At 36.6% G+C, this 22,240-nt stretch overlaps 1 protein-coding gene across 1 annotated transcript in view; it reads left to right on the forward strand.

Annotated features, from left to right (window-relative positions):
* ATRNL1 (attractin like 1) overlaps window positions 1-21,987 on the forward strand; it is a 536,524-nt gene extending 514,537 nt beyond the window's left edge. Inside the window, exon 29 of the mRNA XM_072870268.1 lies at window positions 21,863-21,987. Within this exon, the coding sequence (XP_072726369.1) occupies window positions 21,863-21,987 (125 nt within the window). The remainder of the gene's footprint in view (window positions 1-21,862) is intronic.
* The last annotated feature ends 253 nt before the right edge of the window (window positions 21,988-22,240 follow it).

Genomic DNA, 22,240 nt, shown 5'->3' on the forward strand with positions numbered 1-22,240 from the left:
TAGAAAAACCGCTGCTAGATCTGCCTCAGTGCAGTCCTTCTACAATGGGAGGGACCTCGCTGAGCTCCACTGAGAGCCCTCCGTGGGCAGATGGTGTTTCTGGACAACCTAAGGTTTGGTCTCCCTACTAGTGCCCCAGTATTAAGGTTTCTCCCAGGCAATTCATGAATTGCCTGTTTGCTTTCAGCTATACCCATTAACAATATACTATGATAGTACCGTGTTATATGTAGAGAGATCACCACTTTTCCTTCTGTTTTATTCTGATGTCCTTTTGCAGTGATTTATATTTCTAGTTTATTTGCTCTCTAAAATAAAGTGTGGGAAACAGTACACATGAAATTATCTTAATGCTAAAAGCTGAAGTGTTTGTAATTGGTAAACCTAAGTATACTGTATAATTAAAATAATTATTTCATCAAAAGATGCTTTTAAAAATTGTTTTGCAATTAGTGCCATTGAAATAGTTCTGTTATTTTACATGCATTTAATTTCTGTTTTGGTCTCTCCAAAGCACATTTTTCATAGAAGGCAAAACAATTTAACATCTGTAATTATAGTTTAAACAATTAGGGGTATGCATGATCAGATTAAAAACCTAAAGTAAACCTTACCATCCTGGGACCGAAGCACAGGAGAATATACTGTGGTGGATAACTCTGTTTAAGGTTAAGAACATATGGGTGTGCTTATAATATTTTCCAATTTCAGTGATATCGTATCACTATATATTCCCAGAGAGTTGAAAAAACAATTTCCCACTCCTGACACATACCTTACAAGTGCTTGCTGGGTAGCACAGTGCTGTTTTATATACTGTAACAGTAATGGATCCCTCGTTATGGGTATGTTTGTAATATTGATTTCCCTTCAGTCAGAGTTTATAGAGAGCTTCACATCCTTGTCGTGCATCTCTGGTCTAGGCACTCCACATATTAGCCTCAGTTTGTGAAAGAGATTTACAAAGAGAATGTTTTTGTGTGCACAATTTCACCAAGGCTGATGAACAATTGGTTTGAAGCAAATGCCTGCTATGCTTGAGGGTCATTTTGCAGTTCTGATGTTAAGTGTCTTGAAACCTGTGGGCAGATGATGTCTTTCCACAAATACATTTGTGGTAGACAACTGTAGGGAAGGAAGAAATCACGTGAGTCTCCTAAAAGTGTTATTAGATGCTTCCATTAAGGGATAAATACTTCCCCCATTGACAGGATAGGTCTCTGTAAGGTCCTGATCAAGATGCCTGTGTAAAAGTTTAAGCAAGCAGTGGATGCATTGACTTGATGGTAAGCATTTGTGTATATATCTCCAGGAAGAGATTAACAATATGAGGAATATTTCTTAAATCAAGAGGAACAAAGTCTGACAGATAGGAAATCCATGCAGGCCCTGTCCTTTCATTCAGCAGTGAACACCCGCTTCTCTTCCCCTTTTTGATCTGGCAGGTTGGGGGAGGCTGTTGCTCTTGGAAAGCAACAATTCCCCTCAAAGCTCCTTTTTCAAGAGGAGGAAGTGGAGTTCATCTGCTGATGGCTCTACAGGGGGCTGAGTCCAGTGTTGAGGTTCACTGTGCCTCTATTGCATGCCCCCAAGGGAAGGCAAGGACCGATCTATGTATCTTCCCTAATATAGGGACAAATCTAGACAGTGGAAGCCCGCGCACTGAAGTCCAGCGATGCTTTCATACTAGAGACAGCAGAACCACAGAGAAGGCCTTGTGCATCATTAATTAACCATTCACTGAAAAACTTCAAAACGTAATCAAGAGAGATTAGTCATGCAGAAAATGTCTAAAACTTAATTTCATTATCGCAGTAAGAACCACAATGTATGACTATATGTTCACTGTCTGGCTCCTGTACAGGGTTTGTACACTCCTGGCATGGAGTACAGGGCTTTTCTAACAGCAGATCACTCGGTAAGGATAAGGTATCTCTGAAGGGCTACAGTTCTACCTTTTTTTTTCCTTTACTTTTTTCTTTCAAACAAGAATTACAACTTCTTTTTGATATCTTTTGATGCACATAAGCTTTTGCCCATAATTCCCCAAATCTAGGAATACCTTTCTGTAGGCAATATCTTTTCTGCTTCCTTTTGCCCTGTCTTTTGTTCATACTTAAGTTTTAACCCTCGTGTTTGTCCCTATTAAGGGACAAGGTTCATCAGGCCTAATTACATGAAGCTTGTAGCACATCACTGGGAGTATTAGAAAACATAGTTGCAGTGTGAACACGCAACTGAGTTTCTTCAAAGCATTGGTGACTGAAATGCAAGTAGAGGGTGATCTGAAAATAGATGATATTTACAGCTTAATTCCAGATGAGATTTATGTTGATTGTTTACAGTCTGACGAACCCAAAATGTATTGATAGTTTGATTACTTCAGTTTTGGTTTTCTCATCTAGAAGCTTATTTAATGGTTTTGTTTTCATTTGCTAAAAATATTTTATTTACTAGACAGTGTAGAAATCCATATTTTCAGATAATTTGTTTCATCTTGAAATTACTGAAATATCTTTCCTCAGTTCTTCAGTCTGTGATGTTGACAGAATAAATTGTCAGCAAATTATTAGTGAAACATGTTCATTTGGAATAACTATGTATGTATATACTTATATATATAACACTGATTTTTAAAAAGGCACTTTGGCTTTTTTGTAATTGCTCCCATCTATGTATGTTCCTTCCAGTGCTTTACTGTCATGCTGCTTCTTCCAATGGTTTGCCTCCAAGTCTGTTGGCCTTTCAGGATATCTGCTTGATTCCTTATTTTCACAGAGTTTAAGACATGTATGGTTGCTATACCTACTCTGATGACTTGTTTATCAAAGTTCCTTTAATTTCACCTCATTTAGTTTCCTGAGTTCAGGCTTTAGACCTGGATGTTAAATCTTTCTTGCTGAAAGGGTGAAAGAGCCCTTTTAGCCCATGATCTTTCCTTCTTTGAACTTCCAAAATGTAATCAAATCATTTCCCCTTACCTGACTTATGGAGAGCCTTTCTGAAGATACTGCTTTATTTTGGTATATCCCACATTATTGTTCCAGACGTGTAACTTCATATTTGGCTATAGTGGCAAAGCAATTAAAAAGAGACAATATTTAAATAGAACCCATTTAAGTAACAGAGGGGGTTTTTTTCATATGCCATCTTCACCACTGCTGACTGTTCTGTTGTGTCTACCTCTGTCAACACCACATTTTACCATAAATGGCAACACTGAAAAACACAAGGCCTGTTAAGGGTGCATTGTTAAAAAATAAAAAAGTTCAATAACAATTTCCTGTGACGGCTATTTTTGCAGATATTTGTGTTTATTGTTCCCTCCTTTAATCTTTTTTATAGCAGTCCCATCTAATCCAATGGTTTCACATAATCTGTGCATATTATTTTAGATGTGTTACTAAATCAATCACTATGTTTCTTTCTTGAAGCTTCTGTCAAAGGCCAGTTCAGCCCACCTACAATCTTGATTCCTCTTTGGACATGCCTTTCCACTGATTTTTCAAATCTGATGTGATACTTTCCAGACTTGGATGTCTTGGTGCCTAAAGGCAGATGGGATGAATTTGAGACCTTTGTCCCCATTGCAAAGACCCAATCTACCTTGATCTGATGAATTTCTCTAATTTAAGCAGTCTGTTCCCACACATGTAATGTACCTCTCTCAATCTTCACTTCTTAAGGGGCTCTCTCTTTCACACTTCCGTCTCTGCAATTTCTCTCATTTCAGACTATTCCCCAGTTGCCCCATGCTCAGCTTAGTTCCACCACTGCGCCTGTCTTCCCTGCACTATTAGCTTCATCTGTCCCTGCCTATCCTTCCTGCTATGCCCATTTCATCTCTGTTCCTTGAATGTTTTGTTTATCCATTTGGGATAAAGCATATTCTTCCTGTGTTTTTAAAGCACTGTACAAATTGATATATCTGTATATATTTTCATAATGATCACATTGCAATTTCAAATAATATTCTGCCTAATTCTCCTATTGTGTTATTCAGTTTACCCCAGATTCTTATTGCTATTTAACTAATGTTGTAGAGCAGTGTGTTGGTCAGAAAGCTTTGTACTATAATTGAGTAACAAATTATTATTTTCTTCTCATGTGTTCAGTGAACTGGTTTTGCAGATCTTTCAGCTCAATTCATTATGATCAAATGGAGAAGCATTTGTTTCAATAAGATTTTAATCTCTAGGACTATCTTTTGCATCAGTGACTTTTCATTGTTAATTGCTTTCTTGTCCCCCATTAAGGTGTTCTTGCAACTGCTTCATCCAAACTAAGCTCCTTGTCTACACACACAATTTGAAAAGACTCTTTTCTACTTTTTAGGTAATATAACCATTGTTGCCTTCTTAATCCAGCAGTATGTTTTTTGTGTATTTTCCTCCCTCGATGCTGACAAAAACTGTACAGAATCACCTCTCAAAGGAGTTTTAGAAATGTCCTGAATTCCCCCCAGATACAACAGAATATAAAGAGTAATTTTATTATTTCAAAGCACCAATTAAGAACACCAGGGCACCTAGTCTGTGCTGGATGTTTGTGAGTGAATTACCATTAATATTAACAATTTAAAAGGATATGCACTGACTGGAGCACACCCCAAATGTCTCATAGTCATCCTACTGAAAATTATTTTTATTATAACTTTTTCTGAACCTGCTGCTACTTTAAACCCCATAAATGGCACAGGAAGCATGGACTTCAAATAACAATTTTAAATATGCCCCAAATTTTACATGTTGAAATAACAAAATCAGTGGGTGAGTTCAAGTGACTCTCTCCCTTTTCAAAAATCAATCAGTTGTGAATTTACTATTTTAACACAGCTGACAGAGAACATACAGAAGGAATTCAGTAATGAAAAGCATTTGGGGGTTTTGACAGGTCTTGGCTGAACTGAAGTCCTTTGAGACCAGCATTTGGAGGCAGAGGTGAAAGTAGAAATTGGTTTACCTGAAGATCTCTGTATATGGAGCCTAAATTTTCAAGGGAGACATCCTGCCAGTGTCAGGGCTAATCTTTTGACACATCCAGCCTGAAATTTATCAAAATCTGGAAACTTCTTGACTTTTCATTGTAGCTTTTGTATGTGTGATTTTCTACATAAAACTTTTGTTTGCACAGGTCCTAAAAGTTTCCCAGAAATTTTGTGCTGTTACAATCTGTTCAAAGCTATAAATCTTTTTTTACCTAGGCATTCTATGCTTAACTGTAAGCATAAACTGTTTTAAAATAAAACTCATGTACTCATTCTGATATCAAAATTAACTATACAAGTCATTGAATTTTGCAGCTTATTCATTTATTAGTTTTCACAATAATTCAGTCCAGTTCTCTCTGAAAAAAAATGTTGATTAATGCAGTCTTATTGCTCCATAGATCTATGCAGTATTTATATTGACAGTTTTTAATGTAAAATGGTATTTTTTTTTACTTGTGTTAGAACTGCAAGGCCAATGTAGATAGGCAGGAGCGAGGTAGATTGTGTTCTTTCTTGTACATCATTAATATAGCTATTTACAAAGGTCTACTCAGTAGTAGCTCTGTAACAGGAAGTCGGAAATATAATTTGAAGCCTCTGAACTACACAGTGTAACTGAGAGCTGATAGTGATTTGCAGAACTTTTATTGCATAAAAGAAAATTCTAACTAAATTTTCATGTTCAGCCTGACTTTAAAAGTCTGTGGGTTAAGGACGTCTGTGAATATGTTTCTTTTAACATGAAAATTTAAGCACAGTGAAAAGTTGTTTAGATTGTAAGCTCTTTGGTGCAGTGCTCACATATTACACCCGACACAGTGGGAGCTGTATCCCTGACGGGGGCTGATAGAGGTTACAAGAAGATGTCTGAGTAACAGTAATAGCAATTGCACTGAAAAAGAAAATGAAAAGCCGTCACCCTGTTTTGAACAGCTATTCTATCCATGAATGCTCTAATACATAACATACATAGAATACATTTCTGTGTAATTTTAAATATTCTTAAGTGCATCTAACCTAGCAATTGAAATCTGTGTGATAAAATTGGCTGTGTTCTAGGAATTTTTCCCCAGCACTCAGAGCATGCACAGAATTATACCGTTATAAAATAATCCTTTCTTGGGGTCATGCTTATATATCTTTGGAAATCAGATTACTAGTTATATATTTATTTACAAGTTCAGTATTTACTGGCTAAAAAAATTCAGCCATGTGTACTTAGGGCACCGAAGGCAGAGCCAAGCCTTGAAGCTCTCAAAGCTGAGTCACATTATATAGCATAGTGATGCACCATATTCATCCTGAATTGTGCAAATCAGAAGATATTACTTGCATTTGAAAATATTGGCAACAAAGTATGCTAACTCTCATGTGATCACTGGAATGCTCTGTGCTAGCTTTTGAAAATATAAAATGTAAGAAAAATATGAAAAACCCATAACCTCCTCTCAGACGTTGGAACTGCTAGAATGTTCACCAGGAGTTAAAGATAGATAAAAGGTAAAAGGTATAATCCATAGCAAGGAGTAACAGATGAGCTGCATTCAAGACAAATAGATTCTTCATGAAAATGCTGTGACATTTATTTTCGATATTAAAAATTCAAATGCAAGTGTTTAGTATGTCTCATACACATCAGCTCTTTCTGTAATTCTGGGACTGGCACAGTTTTGCCCTTAGTCATTTGGGGATTGCTTTTCTATCCGCTTTGATCACAATGTGCTTCTGCAATATTCCCACCAGTTATCCTAAGAACTCTGATAACTGAATCTTGTTTCATCTGCCCTAGAAAATAAAATATCAGGAAGAGGACTCTCAAATAAAACTGTGGGAGAGGAAAAAAACAAACAACCACCACCCCAAAATGCTTATTAGCACCTTTAATATAAACATTGGTATTTATGAGGATTTAACCAAACCTCTCAAGAAATTGTAGCATGAATATATAGAATGCACAGCTGGTATCAAACCTTTTCTTTCCTACACAAAGGAAAGCATTTATCATTCTGGTAACACAAGGGACAGAAAACAATGCCAATTCACAAATAAAACCTCTCATGATTTAATATTGTTGTTTTGTCCCCTGCGATCCTAGAATGATAAATATTGTACCTTCTTTTGTCAGTATCAGAAACATTTTCATATGTGGAATAAAGGCTCATTCATTATATTCATACTGGGTTTTTTTCCAGATTGCTTTTTCCAAGCTGTTTCAGTGTACATCATACCAGTGATATTGTGCCAGCTTTCTTGTGCTCATTCCAAAGCTCCACAAATACCTGTGATGCTACCAGTTTCATTTCTATTTATTACTAGGTTTTGTTATTATAATTTATATTCTTGAGGCTTTCAGAGGCCTCACTGTGTCTTGGGACCTCATTACATTGAGAGGTGTACAAACATGTACCTAATCTAGCCTACAAACACTGGAATTGTACATGCCATGCAACTGTCCATGGTGTCTGGTCCTCTGGGAAGCCCACAGGCAAAGTCTGTTTGGTCTGTGACTTTTTTCCCCAAAGGAGGAGGAAGGGACAGCCCCACACAGGGGACAGCACTTTCCTCTAAGTACTTTCTGTGCTATTTTCTCCTGAGAAGATGCTGTGAGGGGTCAATGCCTATGAAATTTATGCAGAACACAGTAGTCATCCCAGGTGAAATGTCTGTAGCTCCATCCTCATCCCACCTAGCCAACAACAGTCCATTATGGTTTTGCCTAGTATGGCAATCTTTCAGTAACTCAAAGCATATCTTGATTTCAAAATGTTTCTCCAAAAGTAGTTGTGTTTTGCAAATAATCTCAGTAGTCTAAATAGACTTACATTATTTTCAGTGGGGAATACACAAATGTTAAGCACGTTATGTTTTAAGAAGAGTTGTCCTGGCTTTGGTGTGATACCAAACCATCTCTCATTGAATGATGGCAATAGGAAACATAGTCGTTGCACTAAACCTAGGCAAACAAGCTAATCACCATATTAGCATGCATTAGTTAATTTGTGTGTAGCACTTTGGAGATAACAAGCTCAGTATTTTAATACTATTTTTCCTCCCTGGACACATCTCTTGTCTTCATATTTAAGCCACTATGGAAGGGTCAGTAAACATTGATTTTGTAAATGAAAGCTCTAAAATATGACTTGCAAGAGCTAGTGTTTTGAAAAAAGAAAGTGTGAAAACTCAACTTGTTTAAGTCAGGCCTTCAGTTCTGGCGGCCAGATTTCTCCTACCAAGCTTTAGATCTCTTAACAGGCTCATATATGGTTAAGCATTTGTTTCACTAACAAATTCTCATTGTCTGGACCTCATGCAGCTGCTGGTATGAAACAGAAGAGGCAAGTTTCAGGGCAATAGGTTGATTTTACCTGGGTAAATAGAAAGGCAAAGAGTAGGAAGCCAGATGAAAATGTAAAGACTGCATCATGACTTCGTCCAACATGAAGCACCCAGTTGTCTAAATTACTGAGTGTATGCAGCTTCAGCAGAGCACAGCAATGATGTACCTCACCCTCAAGGCTGTTCCTGCAAGAGCCTCCTGGCCCTACTTCCCTCCCCTTGAAATCCATCTCAGTGGATCTGGAGAGGACTTAAACCACACTGCCTCAGCCTCTGTGGACCTTCAGCAGCTTCATGCACATCTCACACTGGCACAAAGGATAGCTGTATCCTTGAGGCCATCCCTGTGAGAAAAACACATTTCTGTCACTTTTGCAGAATGATTAGTGAAAGTACAGTTAAACACATCAAAGATTAAAAGTTGCATAAAAATGTGGTCTAGTTAGCACACAGCTTTTAAAATCTTGAAAGTAAATATTGTTCTCAAATAATGAAATAAAGCTGGCTGTATTTAGATCATTCACAATCTACTTCATCGTTCTTAAAGAAATAATTAGATCATAGTTCAAATGTGAACAGTTATTTTTATCTCTCTTTGTACATAGTGGATGTGTGTATTTTTCTTGGAAAAGAATTGCCCACTAAAATGAGAAGTCAGGAGAAGGACAAATAATATAAATGATTATTAAGGTGTTTGCAGCTTTTAAAACCTGCCATACCACCACCTCCTCACACCAGTAAAATCCAAAGAGGTGAAAGAATGTGGAAGGGAATTAGAGTAGTCTTAGTAACTAACATCAGATTCACAAAGAGAATTCCTGATTATTGGAAATCTAGGTAGAGAAAAACAAGTACTTTGTAAAGGCAGTTAAATAATGTGGCAACTCAAGCTTAATAGAACAAGAAGAAGCAAAAATAAGAATGGAAAATGAAGGGGTATTTGGAAGGAAGGCAATGAAAAATAGTGTAGGAAAAGCCAGGAATCCTATATATTCCACTGTTGTTATATTGAATGCTTGTCCAGACAAGACAGAACAAACAAAAATCAACTCACAAGTTCACACATCTGAACACAAGCCTCACAGAGGTTTAGATAAGTTCCTCTCAACTCTGACGCTTCCCCTTTTGGGGGATAATACCTTCTATTACTGAACCTCACACATTGTCAAATCCCATTCCCACGACTGTTTTTTTTTTTCTCCCCTCACCTTTTAAGATAGAGGTCATAAAATGTGGTGCCTCACCTGTTAGAAACAAGGTGCAGTTGCCACTGATTACCTACTATTTCCATTCTTTGCACCCAAGCTTGCAGCAAGCTTTTGATGAACTAATCCTAAGCAGGAACGATGCTTTTCATTATCACCTTCTTTTCTGTCCTTTATGAAAATCAATGTTTGCTTATGGCTGCTTCAGAGTCTCAAGTGTATGGTGTCTAATGGTATTGCTTTAAAGTTTTATATTTTATCTTTATAACTTAGGATAATTATTTATAGTTGCAAATCATAATGTAGCAGCATTATGGGAAACAGAATGCTGGATTGCATTGCAAGGGGAAGAGCAGATTCAGGGTTTATTATATTACTGTATTATAGAAGGCACTTCAGAGGCTACGGAAGAAAGCAACTCAAATTGTAGCAGTTCTCAGAAGCTGGGATAGTACAAAACAAATTTCATTCACAACACACTCTTGTATCATCATCACTGTATATATAGCCATTAAAGTATAATTGAAATATAGAAAATCAGGAAATGAGGGAACTGAAGCCAAGTTTTTCACATGTGATCAAAAAGCATATGGGAAAAAATAGAGGGGGAAAAGGTCAGCAGTTAAATAGAAAATAGAATACTCAACATAATTTCTGCTTTTAAAAAACAGATGGGAGATTTAGCAAAATTGCAATGAGGGAATTCTAATGTCCTGCTGAAGGTTTGTTTCTCCTTCATCACATAGTAAAAACCTTTTGAAAATACATAAATGAAAACTAGCTCCTAATCACGTACTGGAAATACAAAGCCAGCATGGTGGTTAATACAGCACATCAGTTTTTAATGAAAATATTGTGAAGAGCACAGAATTGCTCTAGATTTTGCCTCAAAGAACCATCCTGGCACTGGAAAAATCCAAGCAGAGTGTATCTCTTGCCACATAATCTTCTCCCTGGTTTTATTTCTGCTACTTCTTACTCTCATGACTAGTGATAGGAAGGGCTGCTGTAGTAACTCCTCAGTATCTGAAGGTTTATTTTCATTGAGTGCATCTTCTGGGAGCTGACATTGCTGGGAAATGGGCTTTATGAGAATTTCTGGACTGTATCTTTAACTTGGTTTCTACCTTTTACTTTCACATCTATTTAGTAGCATGAGCCCTGTTTGACAGGAAAAGAATGAGAGATTTTACTTTGTTGTATAAAAAGGTGGTGTGCACATCAGGCTGAGATTTATGCTAAATCTGATTCCAAGAGAGGAATATTTCACAGCTCCTGTATCTCTTGTGGATGTGGTTCCTAAAAGGAGAAACCCTGAACCTGAATCTGGTGTGTCAGGAGGATCTTTCTCAGGTTTTTCCAGTTACATCCTCTAGATACAAAGGGGCATCTAGCAGAATGTTTTAAATGGCAAAAGTTATAGTTTGGTAATCTTTGTACCGGAATAGTTCTTTCAAATTTTTTAATGGGATTGATAAATGGGACAATGAGTGCTACTTGTTGGAGTGTGAGTACACACAGAGCTAGGTAACAAGCTGTGACTATCTACTGTCAGTTTTCTAGTTTTTCCTCTCCAAACTAGGAAGCGTGCCTAGGGCATACAATATATTTTCAGTGACACGCAGTCATAGTATTACTATCTCACAGTTTCAGGCATTTGCTCTACCTGCATACGTCACACAAACAGAAATGGTGCTCTGTTACTATAATTTTACTGGTATTTATCTATATTGACTGTTGAGTAAGTGTATGTAATCAATTAGGAACATGCAGTGTTTGAAATGGAACCCTATTTCCATACAGTTTGACAGTAACCAGGTCTAAGTGTGTCATTTTGCCTGTTAAAGTCATAATATAGTGTATTCAGTGTAATGTAGAAGATTCAGGAAAGAATAAATGAGTAGCTATATAGCTTGCCTGTATGTACTAGAATCCCATTCAGAATTATTCTCTTTCAGTGCTGACCAGCATTCTGGGAGGGCCATTTGTATAAAATCTTTGGGTTTTTAAAATGTTTTTATGGTTTGAGCTTTTCAGCCTTTTACTAAGCTTTTCTCCTAGAATTAATAAAAATCAATGTTCTGTATAAGTGGATGCTAGCTTTGTTGATGGAGCCACCCTAATAGTGACAGCAGGGCATTTGTGTCTTTTTTTTTTTTCCTTTTTCTTTTTTCCTTATTCTCAGGCATTAATAGGTACTGAAACTACCAGCAGCCTTGTGTTAGAGATCCTGGGGACCCTGAAGTTGTCACTTTAGTAATATTTCAAAATATGGTTCAAAATTCTGGGCACGCTTTCTGTCCTGTTGACTTAATTCTGTGTTACACTCCCAAGATCGTTTGTTTTGTCAGAGTGACTGCTGGCTATGTAGCTGGGGATGTACTGAATGTCTAATTGTGGAAATCAGCAGAATACTGAAAAACTGGCATTGTTATTTGGCCAGAACCAAATTACAAGCCAAACAGTGGTTAGAGCAATGATATATTGTAGCAGTATGTTGGAAATGGAAAACAAGTCCAGTACTTCGTCAACCTTGAAAGCAAAACTTCAAGTGAGAATGCATTATGGGAAAGCACTGCAGATATCATGCCTACTTCTGATTAAGCTGCAGTCCTGTTGAATTTCTGGTGAACTGTAATCATTTGTTTGTATGAACATATTCATCACTTTCTGGTTTAAATAAAAATTTTTAACAGTGGAAAAAAAAAACAGTACCTGCTAAATAAAGGTGCAAGAGTGAGAAACAGCATCTTTGAGGATTATTGCTCTGATCTTCTCCCTTAAAAGTAAATGATAATGTAAGTAGTACTTTTTTATCTCCATTGGGTGCAGAACTGGCCCCTCTTGGGCCCTTAAACCTATTGTCTTTAAGGTTGTGTGTTTTGTCTTGAGGACAGTAGTAAAGCTGCAAATCTGACAACGTACATTATGACCCAGATGGAACGTTAGGGACGTATTCACAAAAACTGAATTTCACCTGGTGAGGTTAATCACCCCAGATTTCCTCTACAGACAGGAAGAGATCTGCTTATAATCACCCCCTGCAAGTAAGGCTCCTCTGGAGGGAAGCAAACCCCGGTGAATACCTCTGCCTTGTCTCCTTCTCACTGTTCCGATTGCTCCGTTGTGTTTGAACCTTCTGTTGCCCAGATATTCGTACACACATAGGCACACACACATGCAGATATTCTGATTACTTACTTGCATGCAATGATAGTTCACCACTGTATTAACGGTGTGTCGATCACACTGTTTATACGAACAATAAATCTCTGTCTCACAGGTGTTCATCCTACTTACGATGTTTAATAAGGCTTTAGCTTTCATCACAGTGGTTAAAGAGTCCAACCTGCATGAATGGATTTGGGTAAAAAGCTTTAAAAATGTAACTGAAAGTCACAATTTTTTACAATTTTCATATCTTCACTTTTCACTGATGGGCATGCACGATCCCAATAAAAGGAGATTGCTGAAGATAGAGACAAAGGGTAAAATAATGCTGTACAAGTAACCTCAAGTGTACTGGTCTGGAGGAGGTCTTTGCAATCCAAATGTGTCTAATTACTATAGAGACGTTCATAAACTAACCCCAACTGGGTCACAGCTGCGATACTGACTTCTAAACAAAACCAATTATAATTTTGTTTGTATTTACCCAGGTATTGCTAAAAGTAAGTGAAAACAGTGCTTCTTCAGTACTCCAAGTAGATTTTTTTTCCCTTCTGCAGAAATGGGTTTACAAGACTAAATTAGATTCTGGCATGATAAATGCATCTCACCAAATTCTTGCAGAGTAGCAAATTAGTTTATAGTGATTTTCTTGAAAACAAATTAAACGGCTGCAGAACATCACAAGAATAGAGATGTTTTTCATAACATATGGATAAATGATTCAATGGAAAGGAAATGTAATCAAACTGAAAATTTAATAGTTTGTGTGAAGAAAAATCCAAATGTTTCAAATATTACTGTCCATTATAGAAACCTGTGTAATTACCTGCATTTTAACACATGATGTGTAATATGCAGTGGGAGAGCATCAAGGAACTAATCTGCATGAGGTTTGCACATATTCAAAGCAGATTATTCCTTTTATGTGTTTTTAATAGCCAACAGTTAAAAAAACCCCACTTGTTTTGCTAATAAATTAAAATAACAACTATTTTGTGAATTGCAGGCGATTTGCCATTCATGTATTTGATTGATAGCTTTCTGAAAATGTTACGTATCCTATAAATTTGCTTTTTTCCCCCTAAAAATGTAAACATATTTTGCTACTGATACACCTGTTAGACTCTGCAACTTATATTCAAGAAATACGGGATAGAGAAAGCCTGATCACATGCATAACTATTCATGCAGTTATTACTTGTTGCTTTTTTTATATATAAATGGAAAAAAAATTGCACACAAAAATCTGCCATCATTTTTGTATAAAATAAGCCATGTTGAGAAAGACAATGGAATAGTTAGGGGCATTCTCAGATTTTGGGAATTACCTCTTGTGGTCCAAGGTCCAAAAAACAATAATGGAATAAAATAATGGTCTAACAATAGATCACTTATCTGTAACTACTGCCAAGGTAAAACTTTTTAGATAAAAACATCAAGATGCTTTAATTCTCTTGGCTCTGTTATTCTGTGAGAAGAATATAGTTCCTGACTAAATGTGATGCCTGCTTTATTTATTGAAATTTAGTACTGATAAGTATTGCAGCTTTAGGAGCTATTACTAAACTAGTCTAAATGTAACCATTCCCCAAGTCTGTTGTAATATCTAAAGTGAGTCAATAAGAGGTTTAAAGAATGTTTTATCTTCAGACTCAGCAGTCAACTACAATTCTTTTTTTTTTTTTTTTTAGTCTGTGGAGTCAGTCATATTCTTAATATCACTGGACAAATCTGTGACAAGCTTTACCAAGAAGCCCCAAGGAATAGGGTCCAAGAAATAGATAATATACCTAGTAATGTTGTTTAACCATCATAGCTTAAGGTGTGCTTTACTCGTCAAATGTAAAAAGTTTTTGACAAAGTAATGTGTCAGAGATCTTGGGAAAGTATCTGTAGTTCAATTTCTTCCTTTATTTGTAGAAAATGCATGTATTTGACTTTAATGGAAGTCTGTATTCCATACACCTGGATTTGGGTTACCCTTCACCAACAGGTTAGGTTACAGACCAGTTTTATGTACTTTATTTTTCATTCCCACAACATGTTGCATTTCTTCATATTAGTTTGTATTGTACCATTTTCCTTTGAGTCTTTGTTAATGACACTATTACCCTTGCTGTCCCTTTGGTCTTGCCCAAGTACTCTTTGACTGTCTTTCCCTTGCTTCCTCACTAACAGACTGCGTAGTCTTGCTGAATTCTGGTGCTTGCAGCCTCTCCAAAACACCATCTTCCCTCTGCGTCACCAAAACAAAAGCCCTTGCCCAGGATCTCTGTAGCTTACTTCTGAATTACTGCCACATTGAACAACTGCTCTCTTAACCACGTTTCTTTCAGATCTTTTTCTTGACTAGTTTTTTTATCACAGAACTCAGTTTTAGTAGCTCCACGCACTTCCTTTTTCTATTGCCTCAAATATCATTATTCATCTTCAAGACCTGTCATGGCTTACCATTCCCTGCCTAACATCTCTTATGCAGTTTCAGATGAGAGATCCTCTCCCAGCCCAGATCAGCCATTATCTCAGTCTTTCTCTCCCACTTGTTAAGTAAGGGCATTTCTACTTCCATCTGTGCTGCCTTCCCTGGGCAAGGTGCACAGGTCTGATTGGTGTACAGGTCTGATGATACAGTCCAGCTACATGCAATAATCTCATATTAGCTTCTTTTAAAAGTAATCAGTGAACGAGCAGCTGAGGGAACTGGGGTTGTTTAGTCTGGAGAAAAGGAGGCTCAGGGGAGACCTTAACACTCTCTACAACTACCTGAAAGGAGGTCATAGCGAGGTGGGTGTTGGTCTCTTTTGCCAAGTAACAAGTGGATAGGACGAGACGAAATGGCCTCAAGTTGCATCATGAGACGTTTAGATTGGATATTAGGAAAAATTTCTTCACCAAAAGGGTTGTCAAGCTTTGGAACAGGCTGCCCAGGGAAGTGGTTTAGTCACCATCCCTGGAGGTACTTAAAAGTCATGTAGAGATGGTGCTTAGGGACATGTTTTAGTGGTGCACTTGGTAGTGTTAGGTTTGTGGTTGGACTCGATGATCTGAAGGGTCTTTTCCAACCTAAATAATGCTATGATTCTATGATTCTTGTGTTCCAGGAGGGCTTGAGTTGAGAAAAGCGGGTGGGAGAAAAAAGCTGCAGTTAATCAACATTATATTGCACCAATCCCAACCTACTACCATAGTGTCTCCAACACCTCACTAGGTCCTCTTCATCACTGCAGTGTTTGTTTGTCCTGATGAACAGACAAGAGCTATCCCAAAGTGCTTGGATAACTATCCCAAACTGGTGCGGATTAGCCTGGAGTAAGTGGACTCCCATCTGCCAGCTGACCTTCAGGGAGTTTGTGTGCACCATGGTCGCATCGTCAATCTCTGCCTGTCCATAGCCAGAGAGACCAAACAGCCCATGCTGTCTCTTAGCCACCGGCAGGCTGCATAGTTTAAAGGCACCAGATGTTGTACAGACCTGGATTACAGACTAAACTAGAGATATCTCACACTGAAAGGGAAGGGAAAACTGCCTGACTGTATAAAAAAAAAAAAATCACTACCGGCCCCTCGGAGCACAAATATTTCACACAAATATGTAGGGCCATTTCCTTTTCAAAATGAGAAAAATTGGGAAAGGCTGAACATTTCGTAAAAGATCCTTTATTGTATAGTCTGCATTTCCCACAAACTGACAGCAAGTAATTTATAAGTCTATTCTGGGAATAGAAGTTTCTTAGCTCCTTATAGATAGCTGTTATTACCATATACCAAGGGTATAATACAAAGGAGCATGACATCTCCTTTCTACTAGTGTGTGGCTATTTAATTCCACACTATCATTATTTAGTTTATTATTGTTATGGTTTAAGCTCTGTCTCATATTTTACTTATTTAATTAAGTTATATGCATAAGAAAAGGAAAGCATACCTCCTGGAGTTTTGGCTATCTTCCCATCTAGCAAAAGTTATCACTGAAAAAAAATGATGGGGTTACTTGCCCAAAGTAATTTCCTAGTTAGTTTAGTTTGTTTAATATATCTTTCTCATAGTAAGAGTGGTGTCAACTTAAAATACACATGCATGCACCAAACAGGAAGAGAAGCCCATAAAAAGACTTTGTGATGTTGAGGTGCTGTCAGCTTGTCCTTTTTAAAAATTCTAATTCAAATAAAAAAAGTTCTATATGACGGGTCATGAAGATACTTACTCTTCTTGGCAGTTGCTTATGATTGTTTGTCTCTGTGACTAAGTCCATGATGTCTGGATATTGTCTAGGCACACCTGCCAGATCAGGACCCTCAGATACACATGAAGGATTTGACTATTTTCTGACTTTGAAATGAACTTAGCTCTTTTGTGAGATACAGTGGTTCCTCTAGCCATGTACAGTCTTGAACTTCAGATGACTCCTAATTTTTCTCCTGGAAAGCAGGCACTTGAGTATCAGGTTTGTACGTGATTAGGAGAAGGTTTTGTGAGTTGTTCCTTAGAATCCCCAGTTTTGTTCTGGTTCCATTTTGTCTGCCTTTTGGATACCTCCAGACATGGCTTGATCTATAGCACAGAAGTGTGTAGCACAAACAACATTCTAGCCTTTTCAGTCATGAAAATTAATCATGAGTTAGTCCATTTGAAAAAAGACAATCTGGAAAATTTTACCAAACAACTAAATAGAATAAGAATATTCCTAGCACAATGTCTCATAGAAAGTGAGAGAATTTTTTCAGTGGGTACTCAGAAACACTTGCCTAGTAACAACCTTCTTGAAAGTTATGTTCCTCCGCCATTATAGCCATTACAGCTACTGTAGATATTTCCTATGGAGAATAAATGTATGCAGTCCTGGTATGCATCCACAAAGTTTATGGTGAATGTGATCTGTTTCATCAAATTAAGAAATAGATTATAAAAAACCTGCATTTTTAACAAGGTGGTTTTGTATGTAAATATACAAAATACACAAAATATACATTGAGTATCTACAAAAAAGTTCTTTATAGACTTAAAATAATGATAAATGACAGAACTCATAAAAATACCCTACATAATAACTGGTAGTTTTATTGATGAGCATGAAATTGTCTTCACTAGCTTCACTGTGTGCTATGGTCATCTTCATGAGGCACTAGAGGCTGTAATTCTCATCCCTTACTCAGTATGTCTTCAGACTGCTTAGATCCATTTGTAAGGATATTCGTGGGCATTTTATCTTCTACAATGGAAAGTCTTCGAATAACAGATCATTTATGATAAAAGGACTCTGTCCACTATCAGGTGAACATGTAGAGTAACAAATCTTGAAAGAATCAACAAATGGAAGTGACACAAAGACTGCTGGGTGCTGAAGGGTGAAGCTATTACATTAATAGGATAGCATTTACCTAGTCTTTTCTGTTTAAGTCTCTCTGTATGGCAGCTGTCATTTTATTTTCATTGCTTAAGGTCACCTTAAGCAATGACTATAATTTTGGTTAAAATATCAAACAAATCCAATTGATCTACCTGAGTTGTAGTTATTTTATTGTCTTCAGATTTCTGAATGTTCTGATTCTGCGTAACAATGAAAATGTGTAGAATGTAATCAAATGAAGACATCTATCCAAATACTATCTCTGAATAATACATATTTAAATTGTAAAAACTATTTCCAGTTACCTGCCTAACCATGAATCTGAGGTCATTCTTTGTTCCCTTACTTTTAACAAAGGGGATAGTAAGAACTCAATGCATTTCTCATTAAAATGAACAATAGAGGAGGAAAAAAGGTTTTAAATATGCACACCAACATGTAAGACTAACTTTTTCAATGTTAGGGTTTTTTCTACTTTGAGAGATAGTGTAGCCTTACATCAGTTCAAATGTAGCTGTATACAATCAGAGGAAAAACGTTTAAACATCCCAGCATGGGTATTTCCATTTAAATCTGATTACAGTGAAATAAAACTGTAGCTATTAAAGTTTTAGAAGAACTACAAATACAAGCAGTAAAAGAAGACAGTTAGTAAATGAGGTAGTAAAACATTTCAGCAGGGCAAACAGTTTATAGCACTCAGCCTTCCTGTAGCAGACTGTGCTATTCACTACAGACCCGTGCACTGTTCCCTGAACTGCACTTAAACCTGCAATTAACCTTTCACGCCTAATGAAGCTGTTTTGCTGCAAAATTAAAATATATAGTACTGCCTGTTTTTACAGAGACTGGGAGGAGAGCATTTCAAAATGACTGACTTTTTCAGATGCTTTTGTTCAAATGCAGAATTAAAGTGCTGTTTGTATATAAATCGGGAATGTGCTTTTCAAGGCAATCTCATTTGATGTGCTATATTTTATTCCTGTATTTATTAATTGTTTTGCATAATTGTAAAAAAAAAAAGACAAAAAATTCACACACCAGTAATTTTATGATTAGACACTTACTTCCTGAGAATAAACTATTACCATTTAACTTCCATTAGGAAAGACAATAGTTCTGCTACAGATAACCAAGTTCATATTGCTTTCTCTGGTATTTTTCTCATTGTGGATGCAATTATCTCTTACAAAATATACTTTCCACTTATGTATTTGACTGGGCTCACTTCTTAATGATCTTTCCATACATATCCTTAAAACAAGCTGGGGATTGTTTTAGCTGCATAGAACTAGGTCAGGTTATTTCTATAACACTTAGTAGAAAAACAAACTAAACTTAAAAATAGGTCCAGTTCTGCAGCTAAGCTTGAATTTCCAGAAATTAGACTATTAGAGGTGACCCATTGATTCTCTATGCAAGATGCTCACTGACTTCACTGTTCCTTTCTGCCACCTTACTCAAGTCAGAAGCAACCAGAGACCACGTACTGGTTTGGAAAATACCAGTTTGGATGGTAGGTAGGATATTTAAATGGCAGCATTCAGGGAAGGCAGGTAAATGAAATAACTTATGAACTGAGGTAACAGATATAGAACACTATACAATTTACCGTTCCAACTTTAATGACTATAAATGTATTCACATTTGTTGTTTATATACAAAACCTGTAAAATAAAGGGAATGTTTTGTAGGGGTTTTTTAAATGAATATTTAAGCCACAGCATTTTTATCAAATCTTCTGTTGTATTTTGATGTAAATTGTGCTTGCTTGCAGTGTCTGCGCATCAGCTTGACTTGGTAAATGAAATTCCTTTAGACTGCCAGTCTGAAATAATGAATCGTTCCCCCCGTTAATTGTATTGCTTTGATAACAAGGAACTATGCTGGGTGTAGAGAACATAATAAATGAATTTCATCAGATGATTTGTGTGACATTTTGAAAAATGATCTTCTAGAGTGACCCAATTTTAATGGAACTCTAACAGCATGCCAGTATATGCCAGTATGCAGCATTAGATTTGAAGGAAATAGTTCTTCCTTTTTGTTAATTGTTATGTAAAGTGGGGTTAGCATCATACATCCAAGTATATTTTAAAGTATCTTATAAAATATGGAAAACCTGTTTTCCTAATAATATTCATTCCATTTAGCATACTCCCTAAGCCTAGCTGCTAAAGACAGGATCACATGTAAGCTACCATTAAAATGTTATTTAGGTTTTATCCTTGAATTTTCTAGTACCACGTACTGCTGATACTTTAAAGGTGCCTCAAAGATTTCAAAAATTCAATTTATCAAAGTCTAATTTAAGGTAACACTAGCTCATGCCAGGAAACATATGTGTATGTGAGAAAAACGACTTAATCTTGGCTCTTACATATCCCGAAATGCAGCAATGATAATTGTACTTAGTGTTTTACAGTATAGTGCCGTGTATTTTCAAAAAGCTGTATGCACATTAATTGATTCTTGCAACATTTTTGTGAATTAAGAAAGGTAGTGTTACAGTGTGCAATAGCATAGATTTTTTCAGGATATTGGAAACCTGAACCGAATCCAACGGTATACCATATACTAAAAAAGAAGCCTGTAGAAACACTTGTAAATGAAAAATATTTTTTGCACGGTTTCTTACTAGGTAAGTGTTGTAATGAGGGAATGCATGAAAAATATTGCCAAAATTGCATTCTGTAATAGATAAACTGAGTTTGATATTGGCCTGAGTTAAAAAATAGAGACTGCCTGTTAAACGTGGTGAAAAGTATTTTCAAAGGTTTCCTTGTGGAGTGGTACTGTTATTGGTTAGAGATTGAGATGTATTGGGCAGTATGGAGAACCAGCACCATCTTTGCCTACATTATGGGTATATAAGGATGTGCCTTTGCAGATATAAGTGTCATGGTTTTATTGCAGCCATGGTGGAGTAGAACAAATGAATGATGTGAATACTCCTAATCCATTTCATTGCAATATTGTCTGTGTGAATTTAAAAATTCAGAAGTGCCATGTATTAAGTGTGTTGTCAATCACAGCATTTCAGCAGAAGTCAGTAATTTCTAGCAAGTATGCAGTAACAAGCAAATGGAAAAATAAATTCTTAAAACTACTAATTTCCTAAGCATGCCTGTCCATGCCCCCTGTAGTACCCTGCTAAGATTATAACAGGTCATGAAATGTCAACAGCTTAACCAGAATTTGAAAAAGAAGAGTTTTGGTGAGTTTACAACATTTAGAGTTTATCCAGGCCAACACCATCACAGTTCACTGTCTGTTCACAAATCCATGCATTCTGGAAAGATATTTTCATATCTTTTTGTTCATGGTAAACACTAACCTCTGAATATTCCAAATTAGGAAGGCATATATGTTGCAAAGGGAAATATTCAAGGGTACAATTTTGTCTTAACTGTGGTCTCCATTTCTCTTTTATTTTCTGATTTCTAAATGCAATGCACAAACGTTTAATAAGAGAAGATCCATGTAGAGAGCTGCTGGTCCACATAACCAAGAAAATGGTGATAAAGAGAGGTGATGCTAAGATCACACAACAAATCAATAAGAGACTTAAATGGAACTCAGTTCTCCTGATTTCCAGTCTAGTATCTTAACTGCACTTTTTTTTTCTTCCTCCTTTTCTTCACTGTTACCAGGTAGCATTTTAGAAAGTGAGAACTTGTTATCTAACTCTGAAATAGAACTGATCACTTCTGGGAAAGTACAAAAAAGTGTCATGAAAGGAACCATCACACTGCTCTGGAACTCTTTTCAGGAAAGCTGGGCATTAAATTTTGTTTTTCCTTTATCTTACAGGTCTTGCAATTGCAAGTGCACTGATAGACATTTCACAACAGAGGCCTGCAGACTGTAAAGATAAGAGTTCAGGAGTCAGAAATCGAAAACATCATCTTTCAACACGTCAAGGAACTTGTGTCTGAGATTCAAAAACTACAATTGTATATTCTGTAATGTTTTCTTTTAAAATGGCTTCCATTGAAAGCTATACTACAGCCTCAGTTTTTATGGAGGCAAATCTATGAATGAACATATGAGGTACTGTGCTCTGTTATAGTCACACAGCCTGCTATACCCCAAAGCAGAACAAACTTATGGTAGGTATATGTTTGATGAGCTTTAATAAAAAGAGTGGATCCTGATGTCAACAACAGATGAAATAAATACCTAGTATTC

The sequence above is a fragment of the Ciconia boyciana genome, chromosome 8 (genome assembly GCF_034638445.1).
Source record: "Ciconia boyciana chromosome 8, ASM3463844v1, whole genome shotgun sequence".
NCBI lineage: Eukaryota > Metazoa > Chordata > Aves > Ciconiiformes > Ciconiidae > Ciconia > Ciconia boyciana.